General features: G+C 41.6%; 2 protein-coding genes across 3 annotated transcripts in view; both read left to right on the plus strand.

Annotated features, from left to right (window-relative positions):
- Window positions 1-2,912: 2,912 nt before the first annotated feature.
- Window positions 2,913-8,325, plus strand: LOC135109797 (uncharacterized). Of its 2 annotated transcripts, none has more exons than XM_064021464.1 (5): window positions 2,913-3,111; window positions 5,457-6,206; window positions 6,336-6,581; window positions 6,734-6,808; window positions 7,258-8,325. In XM_064021464.1, exons 1-5 carry the CDS (start codon window positions 3,100-3,102, stop codon window positions 8,014-8,016), a joined length of 1,842 nt encoding a protein of 613 aa, XP_063877534.1. In that variant the 5' UTR covers window positions 2,913-3,099; the 3' UTR covers window positions 8,017-8,325. The 2 variants fall into 2 exon arrangements, with proteins under 2 accessions (XP_063877534.1, XP_063877536.1); XM_064021466.1 differs by having other exon boundaries at window positions 2,927-3,111; window positions 5,460-6,206.
- A 314-nt stretch (window positions 8,326-8,639) lies between these two features.
- Window positions 8,640-14,255, plus strand: part of LOC135109800 (organic solute transporter subunit alpha-like) — a 31,816-nt gene continuing 26,200 nt past the window's right edge. Inside the window, 2 exon segments of the mRNA XM_064021472.1 lie at window positions 8,640-9,339; window positions 12,752-13,660. Of these exon segments, the coding sequence (XP_063877542.1) occupies window positions 13,531-13,660 (130 nt within the window). The 5' untranslated portion in view covers window positions 8,640-9,339; window positions 12,752-13,530.

The raw sequence follows: 14,255 nt of genomic DNA on the forward strand, positions 1-14,255 counted from the left end.
ATTTCACTTTTGTCTTGTCCTTGACACTTACCATAATTTTCGTTATTTTCATCTAATCAAAATAGAAAAAAGAAAATATCCTAAAACTTTACTTTTGTGGATAGAGTAATGAATTCAAATTTTTGCCTCATTTCATCGTAATATGGGCTACTATTGGTTTTCATGTCAGGTAAAGACCTTTGCAAAATTTCAGTTGCTTATCTAATTGCTTTTAAAATGCTGCAAATAAGTTAAAACAATGAAAGAAAGAATATAAAAGTGTTCTAAAGATTTTTAATTTTAATAAGATCATTCTCGAACTGACTAGAATTAGCAAGAAATTTCTCATGTTTGGAAGAATTTGCTTACATTTCAGAAATCTCAAGTCTTACAGAATATTCTACCATAAACTTTTACAAGTTTATAGAACATTTTAGAACATTCTATTCAATGTAAACATTTCCAGAATATTCAAGAACTTTCTAGAATACAGTAGAAATATGTAGAAGTATCAAGAATTTTCTAGAATCTACAAGAATTTTCTAGAATGATTCAGAATATTCTAAAGTAAGTTTAAGAATATTCTAGAAAAACTGAGAACATTCTGGAACACATTCTAGAAAAAACTAAGAATATTCTAAAGTACTGCTTGACAATATAAAAGTAGAGGGCTTGCAGACCACCAATCATGTGGGCCCCCTTTAAGGCAGTTAAGGGCCGCACCATTCCATGAAGTGGCAAATCTAACAGACAGATAGACAGACCACCAATCAGTTCTGCTTTGGCTGCCTGAGAAGACACATCACAAGAGACAAAATGCACACACTATCAAACATGAGCCATTGGTGAATCCTCAAAAGGTTTTGTTTCCTCCACTACACATCACACTGGGTCTCATGAAACAGTCTGTTGCAGCTCTTGACAAGGAGTCTGTTGCCTTCAAATATCTTCAAGACTTCTTTCCTAAGCTTTCAGAGGCAAAGGTGAAAGCTGATATCTTCACTGGACCACAAGTAAGGAAGATTATGGAGTACTCAGAATTTCTACAGAAGCTCACAGAAAAGAAAATAAAAAAAGCTTGGGAGTGTTTCATTGGTGTAGTACAGGGCTTTCTTGGCAACAACAAGGCTGATAACTATATGGAACTGGTTGAAGCTTTAGTGAAAAGCTGTGGTGAGATGGGTTGCAGAATGTCTTTGAAGGTCCATATCCTAGATGCTTACCTCGACAACTTCAAGGAGAATATGAGGGCATATTCAGAGGAACAAGGGGAGCGCTTCCACCAAGATATAATGAACTTTGAACAGAGATATCAGGGATCCTTCAATGAAAACATGATTGAGACTACATTTTGGGGCTCATACGTGAAAGTGATTTGTTGTATTTACGCAAATAAAAAAAAAAAACTGTTCATTTTTAATCCTAAAAGTTAATTTCAGAAGTTTTAAAGTATTTATTTATTTATTTATTTATTTTTTTTTTTTTTTGTCATTTGAATTTCTTTTTTTTTTTGTCCAAAAATGGTGAAAATTATGAAATTTTGCTGTTCTGCGGAAAAAAAAAAAAATTTTAAAGCCACAAAAGTAAAGTTTGACAGGAATATGGACATTTTTCATTGTTTTGCAATGAAAAGAGTTGGAAAATAACATTTATTTGTCAAAGACAAAAATCGTGTTACATAGTGTAATCAGTCAGAAAATTGTGATAATTTCGCTAATCTTCTAGAAAATATAATCCTTTCTTTTCCATCTAATAAGATAGAGTACAAAAACAAACACACAAACAAAAAAACAAACAAACAAATAACCAAATAAAAAGTAACAATAATACTGTCTACCCTAACACAACGCTCCATGCTCTACCTTTCAAAGACGACAGAGGATGAGAGCAATCATAGCGGAGACTAAAACAACTTTCATCCAACGTAACTAAGATTCCCCCGAGTCTTCCTCACTGACCACCATCTGTCGGCACCACTGCCATCAAAGACGCGCATCATCACTCCCCAGGGACTGTATTACCCAGCTTTTCTATCACTTTGGCGTTTCGGAAGGAAAGCGGAATTTCTCCCCTGCACTTTTCGTCCTCTGGCAGGTCACCGCGACACGCAAGAAAATAACACTGGGATCACAAAATTTGGTGCCTTAGATATTAGGCCATTTTTAAGGCAAACTTTGGTCGCTGATTCTAATTAACCATTTTTTTTTTCTCAATCATTTCTGGTTACAGAGATATGATATTCATATCCTTACGTGTTATGCATACAGCCGCTTGGGCACTACTAGTAGGACTGGTGTCTACAAATCATTATTATTAGTAGTATTTATAGATGTGACACGAAGTCTCGGAAGTATAATCTCGGGGCTAAACGTGTGTGTGTGTGTGTGTGTGTGTGTGTGTGTGTGTGTGTGTGTGTGTGTGTGTGTTGCCATGTCTTAGAGAGAGAGAGAGAGAGAGAGAGAGAGAGAGAGAGAGAGAGAGAGAGAGAGAGAGAGAGAGAGAGAGAGAGAGAGAAAGAACAATTTTTGAGAGAATAAATCTGACCTTTCCTATTCCCGAGGGAAATACAGCTGGTTTATAGGATCATATTCTGCATAATTTCTGCGCCGCACTTCCACTACTTTCAAGAGGCCTTAGTTGAAATTACACGGTTTTCAAGCGTGTTATTTTACGGTTTTAATGACATTAACAACATTTCTCCATTATAAACAGGCGAAACACTCTTGATCTGGCTAATCATATCTGTGGCCTTTTAAATTTGTCATAGTGAGACAGCAAAGCGTTTCTGAATAGCAGCCATAGACACACAAATAGACAGATTAGTTATGCAAAAGCCACAGAAAATTATGGCAGCATGGGAGGGGGACTCTATAATCATGATCTTATCTTATCAGTAGTACCGGCTGATGCAGGTGGGGGGAAGGGAAGGAGTAACACACACAAGCACACACACACACACACACACACTCACACACATACAGACACTGATTCACTCACACAGTCTCCTCCCTTACTTGCTTGGTAACTGATTCTCACGTAGCCTCCCCCGGGGTTCTGTAGGCCTCCTGTCTTAGCCCCCTGTTTTTGCTGCCTGTTTCTGTTTCTGTGTTCACCGTGAAAATGGACGACCAGGTATGTAAATTATTATTATTATTATTATTATTATTATTATTATTATTATTATTATTATTATTATTATAAGAACATAAGAGCATAAGAAATAAGGGAAGCTGCAAGAAGCGACCAGGCTTACTCGTGGCAGTCCCTGTATGAAATATACCTACCTATTTCCACCTACCATCCTCTTCCATAAACCCGTCTAATCTTCTCTTAAAGTTCCCTAATGTCTTAGCACTAACAACATGATTACTGAGTCCGTTCCATTCATCTACCACTTTACTCGAGAGCGAATTTCTTCCTATCTCTTTCTTAATCCTAAATTTTTCAAGCTTGAACCCGTTAATTTTTGTTCTGTCCTGGTTGATGATCCTAAGAATTTTGCTTACGTCCCCCTTGTTATAACCCGTATACCACTTAAAGACTTCTATCAGGTCCCCTCTTAACCTTATTATTGTTATTATTATTATTAGTTGTTGTTGTTGTTTGGAATGGTTTGAAATGCAAAGATGGAAGATAAAGATTGATAAAAAAATGGTTGAGACAGATTTTTATTTATCTTTTTTAAGGAAAACAGGAAGGATTTCGCTCTACATTGGTAATGGTGATGATGATGATGACTTATTGTTATAATTATTAGTGTTAGTAGTGGCGGCGACTTTATGGTAGATGTCAAATGTGAGATGGTATTACCTTGTTCTCTCTCCTCAGTGGAAAATGGTGATGAGGATGATTATAATGATGACGATAATAATAAAAATAATAATAATGATAATAATGATAATAATAACAATAATAATAATAATAATAATAATAATAATAATAATAATAATAATAATAATAATAACAATAATAATAATAATGAAAATAGCAATGTTTGACTAGGTGTGTCTTTGATTATGAGGTTCCATACAAGACAAGTAGTAGTAGTCGTAGTAGTAGTAGTAGTAGTAGTAGTAGTAGTAGTAGTAGTAGTAGTCTCTCTCTCTCTCTCTCTCTCATCAATATTCCTGTCCTAGTGGTGAAATTTGTAGCTGAACACTGTCTGAACGCCATCTTTCACCTGTCTGGCGTTTGTCAGCACACATCACTCTGCACGCATCACCTGTGCATCCCTTCCAGAAGACGCCTGTAGCTCGTTGGTGTACAGACGTGTATAGTAACTGTCTTTTTTCACCTGTGCATTTACCTGTCTGTATCCTGTTGAATTATTGTTTTATCTTGTAACCGAGTGCTTGTTATCGCAAAATATTACAATCTCTTACATCTTATCTCAACTAGCTGTTTGTCTATCCTCCCCGCCCTCCGTCTTTACTGAACCTCGTACTGAGTCGCTTTTTTCTCTCATCTCTATTTTCAAGGGCAATGCAAATAAATAATCTGGTTCCTTTGCGTGTTTTTCCCCCATTGATGGTATATGTAGAATCCTTGTTAAACTCTCTACCTGGAGTCAAGAAAGCAGCCTTAAAAATCCCACATAACTTCCACTATGCGTAAAAGAAAGATAGAACGATGTTTTCACTGAGAGTGTCTAAGAAAAGTTAAACTATCACTACAATCATGAATTAGCTCTTGCTAAAGCCAGATGCCTGCCACTACACGATTAGATGTAAGAGAAAGATAGGGACGTTTGTTTTTTCCATCAGTGTTGCAGAAACATCATTAAACTACTATCACTACTACTACATACTACTACTACTACTACTACTACTACTACTACTACTACTACTACTACTACTACTACTACTACTACTACTACTACTACTACTACTACTAATAATAATAATAATAATAATAATAATAATAATAGTAATAATAATAATAATAACAATAATACTACTACTGCTGCTGCTGCTAATAATAATGATAATAATAATAATAATAATAATAATAATAATAATAATAATAATAATAATAATAATAATAATAATAATAATAATGTCGTCTTTAGACACACACACACACACACACACACACACACACACACACACACACACACACACACACACCCCAAGTTCTAGGGTGCAACAACAAACCTGATAAGATAATAGAATGGAAATAATGAGGTATAGAACTACAGCTCGCTATATCAATAGATTAGTGGTGTGTGTGTGTGTGTGTGTGTGTGTGTGTGTGTGTGTGTGTGTGTGTGTGTGTGTGTGTGTGTGTGTGTGTGTGTAAACGATATAGTAAATAAATTTAAGACAATAATCTGATCATTTGACATTATAAACTGACTCAGTGCTTTTTAAAATACAAATAAATAAAAATAAACATACACACACACACACACACACACACACACACACACACACACACACACACACACACAAACAGTCAACTTAATGACCCTCCTCCAGCAGGTGTTACGGTCTGCCATGGCTACCGGCGTGATGGTGGTGAGGCAGGACGGCACCAACTATTGCGTCGCCTGCGAGAAAACTCCATCCGAGCCCATGCCGCATCTGAAGGGGAGAGACCATGAGAACCACCTCGTATGGTACATCCTGCAGCATCCCTCGCCCCCTCAGGAGCTCCTCAGAGCCCTCCCGGTTGATGTGCTCAAGGCAAAGCTCAGTGACGAAATAGAGCTAGTGAACAAGGCGCACTTCTCCTACAGATGTCGCGTGTGCCCCAAGAAAAACCAGTTCACGGGGATCGAGCCCTTGAAGAGTCATCTCAACGGGAATGACCATAAGAAAGCCAAAAAGAATATGCAAGTTTCATCTCACGCCCTATCGAGCCAAAGTAATCAAGACCAGCACCAGACTTCCCATCACCCCCAGCAGCTCCCATCTTCCAGCCAGACTCATGGCATGCAGCCCACGTACCTCCAGCAAACCCCAAACCCCAGCCTGCTTTCCTCCCCACTCCCTCAGAATCAGTATAACCCAAACATCGAATCCCGGTCTTCCCAAGTTCCCAGTCTCCATTCCCAGCTTTCCAGTGGCCAACATCTCTTACCCTCTTTTCTCCAGCATAACACAAGTCTCCCAGCTTATCTCCACCCTTCGCAGCCCCAGATGCCTTCCCAGATTAACACACCTTTCCTGACTCACGGCTCACCCGACCCTCGTCACCCCTCTGGCAGCACCCAAACACCAGTGTCGGTAAGTGTGTGTGTGTGTGTGTGTGTGTGTGTGTGTGTGTGTGTGTGTGTGTGTGTGTGTGTGTGTGTGTGTGTGTGTGTGTGTGTGTGTTTGTAACTAAAGCAACTGTCCTTCCTCTCCTCTCTGTAGCAAGGAAATACCAACATGGCAGCCTCGACGGTACAAAATGACTGGATGAATAGAGAAATTCTTCCTCCTGAAGTGCAGCGTGCCCTAGACGACAGTGTGGTGGAGAGGGGTCAGGGGTCCTCCGCCTACAAGTGCATGTCGTGTAACAATTCCTTCACTGGACTCGCCCCTTTGCTGGAGCACCTGAGGAGTGACAAACACAAGAAGAAGGCCTCGCTGTTCCTCCCTGACCTCAGCACACTAAAGGTGAAAAAGGATGTTAAAGATTAGATGAAATTATGTATTTTCATGCTAATTTTTTTGTAGATCCTAGGGAGGGTGTTGCTACCTCTTGTGTCTTGAATTTATACTTTCTGTGCTGGTTTTCCTTCCTCTGAGGTTGTTGGTGTTTCCTGCAGATTGGTTCTGATGGACAGCATGTAAGGAACATTCAGTTTGAGTCTGCTTGGATCGGTTTGGGCAGAAGTGACCAGGTAAGGACACACACACACACACACACACACGCACACACACACACACACACACACACGGTCCGCTAGGGTAGTGGTTAGCGCACTCGGCTCACAACCGAAGGGCCAAGGTTCGATCCCCTGGGCGGAGGGAGATTATTTGGGTGTGTCTTCTTTCACGTGTAGTCCCTGCTCACCTACCTGTGAGTAGGTACGGGATATAAGTCGTGAATTGTGACCTCGTTGTGTGTGGGTGGTCTCTGTCCAACCCAAAGATTGTTCAGTATGAGCTCTTTCCATAGCGGGGCGGCCGGGTGTCTCGATAGAGACCAGCAGCAGACTGTACAGTGAACACACACACACACACACACACTGAGTGTTGCTGGGGAATGGAGGAAGAGGTGGCGGTATGACCAATCCAGCACCCCTTCCCTTACATCCTTTCCGTGACCTCTCCTACTCCTCTCTTGCAGACTGACGGACCTTGGACCTTTCCGTGGACTGTAGTGTCGACTAGGCATCCCCAGATGCCGTCTGAGACTGTCTACCGCAACCTCTCAACGCCCCGCGGCCTCGTGCTCATCTTTAATTATTACTTTACTGGACAAGGTATTGATGAGCGTACAGGGGCCGCGCGGGACAGCTTCAACCTCAAGACACTCTTTCACCAAATGGGTTACGTAGTGTACTTGTACGAAGATAAAAACAAGTCGGAGACCGAGGAGATCCTCAAGAAACAGCAGGACAACCAGTTCCTCCGTCGCTTCGATTCCCTCATCGTGTTCGTCTTGAGCCACGGGAAGGATTACTTGCACTTCGCCTGCAGGGAGGGGGAATTCATGTCACTGGACGAAGTGCGGTACTGCTTCACAGACAGCAACTGCCCGACCCTCAGCGGTAAGCCCAAGCTTTTTTTTGCTAACTACTGCCGCGGGAAGCAAATTGAGCCACGTATGCAGCAGTACGACAGTCTATCAGTCCAGCAAATGGCGCCCAAGGACATGATGACCATGTATGCTTGCATCGAAAATTTCCGAGCGCCGAGGGACCTGCAGCGTGGCACCATATTTGTGCAGGTGTTGTGTGAGGTGCTGGCTGCCCACGCCCATTGCTTAGAGATGCGAGACCTCGTTATCAAGATAAATAACCTCACAAAAGAGCGTGGAGGCGCCACTCCGGAGTATCAGTTGTACGATTTCAAAAAATTCTTCTTCAACCCGAGCCAGCAGTAGAGTCGCCACCCCGCCGCTGTGCCAGTAGGAAGATCTGCGTGGGAACGCGTGGAACAGGAGGCACCCTGCTGTCTTGATTTTTGGGTGTGCATGACGGGGACGGGTCAGGGTGAGGATGAGGGAATGTGATTGGTGGCTGGTGCAACGGGAAACTGATTTTTCCTTGACTGATGACGCGGGTGCTCACAAAGCGACTCAGTGGTTGTTGTTGTTGTTGTTGTTGTGCCTCATTAACATAGTAGGCTTATCGTGGCCGTGTTGTCATTCTGGGAAGCATATAATCATATTGGCAATAAATGTTTAATCTTCGGCATTTTCTTCTTCATATCTAATATATATATATATATATATATATATATATATATATATATATATATATATATATATATATATATATATATATATATATATATATATATATATATATATATATATATATATATATATATATATATATATATATATATATATATATATATATATATATATATATATATATATATATATATATATATATATATATATATATATATATATATATATATATCAGGTAAGATTAGGTGAGAGGGAGCTGCATTGCCCGGTGAGAGGGTGAGAGGGAGCTGCACTGCACTGAGAGTTCCTGTGATGCCTGCGTGTTGGTGGTGCAATGGTTGTTATCCTTGTCTGTGAATCTCCTAGCCGGGGGTTCGAATCCAAGCCAAGACAGATGGCGTGACAACTCGTTCTCCGTCATGAGTGGACTGCAGGAGGTAAACTATTTCAGTGACATGATATGTTACGGAAAACCAAGGAGACGGAATGAGGCATCGCAGCAAAGCGCCTCTCAGTGAATGTTTCTTAAACTCAGCCACACCAAAGCAAGTATAACATTCCCTACCTTCCCACGCAAAGGCATACGAGTAACAACGCAGTGTGATAATTACTCTCTCTCTCTCTCTCTCTCTCTCTCTCTCTCTCTCTCTCTCTCTCTCTCATCAGAAACTCAAGTATAGCCAACTCATGGACACATTCATAGCATAACACCACGGAGTTTTCCCATCTACTGATTCTAATTTCACACAAACATTAAGTCACCTGGCTCGGATGAAGAATTACAACTATATCGTGACTGGCCAGCATCACCTCTGACGCAATGCCAGGGTGCGCTGTGATTGGCCGACGAGCTGTGACGTGTCCTATCGCTCGGCAGGGACTCACGGCGAGGGCGGTCAGTCTGGCGGTAGTGTACCATGAACTGTGAAGGTGGGAGGGCTATGAACTGTTGCAAGGAGACTGTCAAGGCGTGGGAGAGGTCGTGACGTTTCAAGGTCGTTTGAGAAGGTAAGGATTATACCTCCTCCTCCTCCTCCTCTTCTTCCTTCTTTTCTTTCTTCGTCTAGCAACATCGTAAATCTTTAGCGTCAGCACGTGTGTCTTGCTACGTGTGTGCGTCTGTGTGTGTGTGTGTGTGTGTGTGTGTGATGGTTTAGGGTGAAGGGAAGGATTACATGTATAGTATTCTACTCGCACAACAGATACTAGGCTTTGGTCTCCCATTACTAGTTAGCAACGTGCGGGAGAACAGGAGAGAGTGGCCAAGGTTCCTTCCCGGCCACGTCTCCCTGGGCAAGCGTTGAGGAGTGACGGGGTGCGGTGGTGATGGTGGTGGAGGGGATGAAAGTATGGGTGCCTCTATGGTAGTAAATCGGGCAACACACACACACACACACACACACACACACACACACACACACATTTCAACATCAGTTCCGTTTTCTTTGTGTCACGTTCGACCCTGGCAAACAATAACAAACACCTTTGTGCCTGGCAAACCAGAGATAGAAAAAATAAATGAATAAATAAACGATCGATTCATAAGTATACCATAACTATTTATTTATTTATTTTTTTTACTTTTCTTCTATTCGTTTAATCTTCTTTTCTCGCCTGAGATGAACGAATACAGTTAGAGAATACAGTTTGTTGGATAATCTTACTTTTTAAGGGACTAGCTTATTCTCTCTCTCTCTCTCTCTCTCTCTCTCTCTCTCTCTCTCTCTCTCTCTCTCTCTCTCTCTCTCTCTGGAAAATCCCCACGTAACAAACAGACAAGTTGTAAGATTTATGCAAACCAAACACACACGTACCCTGGCAGGCACCTCGCATGCAGTCAGCTACTGTAAGATTCATGTTTGAAAGCGGCCTTGTATTATTATATGACACACACACACACAAACAAACAAACAAACAAACAAACAAACACACACACACACACACACACACACACACACACACACACACACACACACACACACACACACACACACACACACACCACCTGTTCTCACCCAAACATTTAAATTCCCTTTCTTCTTTCCTTGTTTTCCTTTTTTTTTTACTATCTTCGGTACACTCACTTCCCCCCTCTTAGATTATTCCCTCCCCATCCTTCTCTTTCCTCCCCCATCCCTCCCTCTCTCCCAGGTGAGGGGAACACCTGCGCCTCGCCAGTCACTCCACGTGTCTCGCAGCTCACTCTACCTGTTGGAATTCTGGCTGCATTTTGTTTACCTCTGGATGATGAAGTAGTAGAAGTAATAGTAGCAGTAGTAGTAGTAGTAGTAGTAGTAGTAGTAGTAGTAGTAGTAGTAGTAGTAGTAGTAATAGAAATAGCAGTGGTAGTAGTAGTACTTGTTGTTGTTGTTGTTGTTGTTGTTGTTGTTGTTGTTGTTGTTGTTGTTGCTATCGTTGTTGTAGCTACTGATTTTGTTGTTGCCTGTCACTTCTGCACACCACACTCAAAATTGCAGAATTACTTAGCCACACCAACATCAACAAGCTTGGGAACAACGAATATACTAAACAAGAGGCACAACAAAAAAACAAAACAAAAAGTGAGAAAGAAGAAAAAAAAAACGATAATGAAAATCCTTCCCCCGTCGTCTTCCCTGCCATCCCCCACAAAAAAAAAAAAAAAGTTAATAAATAAATAAATAACAGCAGTCTTCCACTTAAGGTATTTCACACTCTCGGCTTCATTTTCTCTTCAATCCACGTAATGTTCCTCCTGATACCAGACTTAAGGTTATCGCTCACAACACGAGGCTGGGGCTTCACACATCCAGCTACACATATTCCAGGACCTCGCATTCTGAGCTTAGTGGGGATTGTGTGGTACATTTATCTCTCTCTATTACACTGGTGTGAGAATTGCGTAGTGGTGGTTGTGGTGGTGGTGGTGGTGGTGGTGGTGGTGGTGGTGGTGTTGACTAGCTTGGGTTACACAAGTTTTGTTTAATAAAGTGTGATGTAATATAGAGGTTTATGAGAGAGAGAGAGAGAGAGAGAGAGAGAGAGAGAGAGAGAGAGAGAGAGAGAGAGAGAGAGAGAGAGAGTGTTATGTACAATAATGGATAATGTTATGTTTGTCCTTGGTTTCATTACTTATTGACATTATTTCATGTTCCTCTTCCTCCTCCTCCTCCTCTTCCTCTCCTTCTTTTTCTTCTTCTTCTTCTTCTTCTTCTTCTACTTAACTTATGTACTCCTCCATCACCACTACTATTATCACACACACACACACACACACACACACATAAATACAGTACTGCTACCCATGATTCACTTCCAGCTTTGTTTATCAGCCAGCTAGTGTGAGACTTTCCACCCTGTCCAATTACTGAAGTGACTCACGAACACAGTATTGGATTAACTCTCGTACACCTGTTCCTCATCACCGCCACCTGCGTACGCTTTTCACCCCTCTGTGATCCGTGACTGGCATTGGAACTAAGATATTTGGTTTGGATGGACACACACATACACACACACACACACACACTCTCTCTCTCTCTCTCTCTCTCTCTCTCTCTCTCTCTCTCTCTCTCTCTCTCTCTCTCTCTCTCTCTCTCTCTCTCTCTCTCTCTCATACCCACACTCAAAAGAAGGTAAATGGAAGGTTAAGTTAGGTAGGGTGGTGTTGATATTATGTTAGTTAGTAGAATATTTAATGTGCACTTATTCTTGTATTTCAGTTTCCTAAAATCCTCAATTACTTAACCCAGTCTTAATCTCACCCAGCTTAACCTAACTTCACGTATCTAACTTCACCTACCAATAACCTAACATGATCTCACCTAACATAACCTAATCTAACCTTCCCTAACCCTACCTAACCTAACGTATCTTAACTTAATCACAGGTGCCACAAGATTACCGCAGGAGCACTGTACGTGTGCTTAGGGTATTTCACGTTTTCTTTTTAATTATGTATCCTGCTTTGCGTTTTCTTCAAAAAAAATTTGGGGTTACTTATCAATATTCTTCTTTTTTCCTTTTTATCTTTCTTTATCTATATTTTCCTTATGTATCTGCATTATCGTCTTTACACTTTTGAGAGAGAGAGAGAGAGAGAGAGAGAGAGAGAGAGAGAGAGAGAGAGAGAGAGAGAGAGAGAGAGAGAAATTCATATAACCTTGAGCAGTGTTGAAATCGTTATTAATATCCTACTATAACGATAAATGTATGAATAAATTCTCTCTCTCTCTCTCTCTCTCTCTCTCTCTCTCTCTCTCTCTCTCTCTCTCTCTCTCTCTCAAACATAAAACTGGTTTCATTTATATTGGTCACTTTCATATACATTGACAAAAAAAAGTGAATCACAATGACTTAGTGAATATGAGTAAAAAAAAAAAAAACGTGACAAAAGAAATCACACCCATATTAATGTCTTATTAATGTTTATCTCTTACAGGTGCGGAAGAAAAGTCATTAAGGTAACAAGCCAGAGTACTACTACATTTGTCCTCGCACCTCCGCGGCTTTGAAATTATACCCGCCTGATCCGAGCCAATAAAAAAGAATAAGGAGAGTGACGGTAGATTAGCGCCTCGTGAGTACCTGAGCCGTTGTAAAGTGTGTGAAGCGCGTGTAAGCCTTAGGGTGACGGTGATGTAACTCCCCGGCTCTGTGTGTGGCGAGAAAGTTATTGTCTCGACATTCCGGTAGACAAGTAACCATCGGGTGCATTCCATGTTCCCAAAACCTGTTCCGTCCTGCTAGTGGGTTTTTCTTGAGGCAGGTGCTTGTTGGACGCTCCCGGAGACTCAAGTAGAGGAGGGAGACTGCCCTTGCTGCTTCTTGCGTCGCGACACTGCGCAGGGGAAGAAATCATCAGCCCCGTGACGCAAGAAAGGTTAGCCTGCCACTCCAGCCGCGCGTCTTGCCTCGTCACCACGCATCCGCAGCCGCACAGACGTCCCCAGCATCAAATAACGATAGAAAACTTAAAATCACCCAGAAATCGCAGCGCAATCAGCTACAGGAGGAGGGAGAGACAACAAACCGTATTTAACTCAAAATTTCGTGCCTCTGTCATAAACGAAGTACAAAGGAACACGTCTACGGACACTAGACGGTAACAAGAGTGACCTTGAACGCGTAACCGAGTGGAACAACAGGATAAGTGAGTGGAGTGAGTGAGGGCGACAGTGAACGTCACTTTGAGCCACTGCTGACGACGAGGTGGACGGGATGGAGCTGACGGGGTCGACGGAGGGGCCGCACTCCACCCTCGCCGCCGCCAACCTGAGCGAGATGGTAATGACGGGGTGTACACTGGAGGTGCTGAACTTTGAGCCTTCCTGCATGGAGTTCCTGGAGGGTGAGTGTGTGTGCCTTTGTGTTTGCGTTGCTTTGTTGTGGTCTGTGGACTCCTTCTTCTGTGCTTCATATTCTGTTGCTACTACTACTACTACTACTACTACTACTACTACTACTACTGGCATTGCTCTTATCACTGTTGCTATGGTTTAAATGTATCACAACATTTCAAGTATTTCGTCAACATCGGTGTAATTTTTCCCTGTGCTTTCTTTTACATTTTTATTGACATTTCAGTGGCATGTTTTATTTTATTTTTTTCTCCATGTTCTTTCTTTCTTTTCTTGCCCCTGTATTTGTTTTGCAACGAGCTATACGTGTTTTTCCACAATTATTAAGCTAGCACTGATTTTATGCTAGTACATCCCCGCCACAGAGGGCAGGAGAAAAAACCAGAAGGCATTCATTTCATTATCCATTCAACGCGTTGCTCACTGCAGGGGACGGGCTGAATGAGTTAAATGACCATGGAAAACTAAACATGTGAAACGTATTGATAAGCTTTCGCGTTAGTGAGGTGGATACAGTATAAATATGTGAATAAGAGAGAGAGAGAGAGAGAGAGAGAGAGAGAGAGAGAGAGAGAGAGAGAGAGA

This window comes from Scylla paramamosain, chromosome 19 (assembly GCF_035594125.1).
Source record: "Scylla paramamosain isolate STU-SP2022 chromosome 19, ASM3559412v1, whole genome shotgun sequence".
In the NCBI taxonomy this organism is placed as follows: Eukaryota; Metazoa; Arthropoda; class Malacostraca; order Decapoda; family Portunidae; genus Scylla; species Scylla paramamosain.

Excerpts from the sequence above, each read along its gene's own strand:
- LOC135109797 (XM_064021464.1), top strand. Across the intron at positions 6,582-6,733 it reads CTGACCTCAGCACACTAAAG|ATTGGTTCTGATGGACAGCA; the intron begins GTGAAAAAGGAT and ends TGTTTCCTGCAG. Across the intron at positions 6,809-7,257 it reads GTTTGGGCAGAAGTGACCAG|ACTGACGGACCTTGGACCTT; the intron begins GTAAGGACACAC and ends CCTCTCTTGCAG.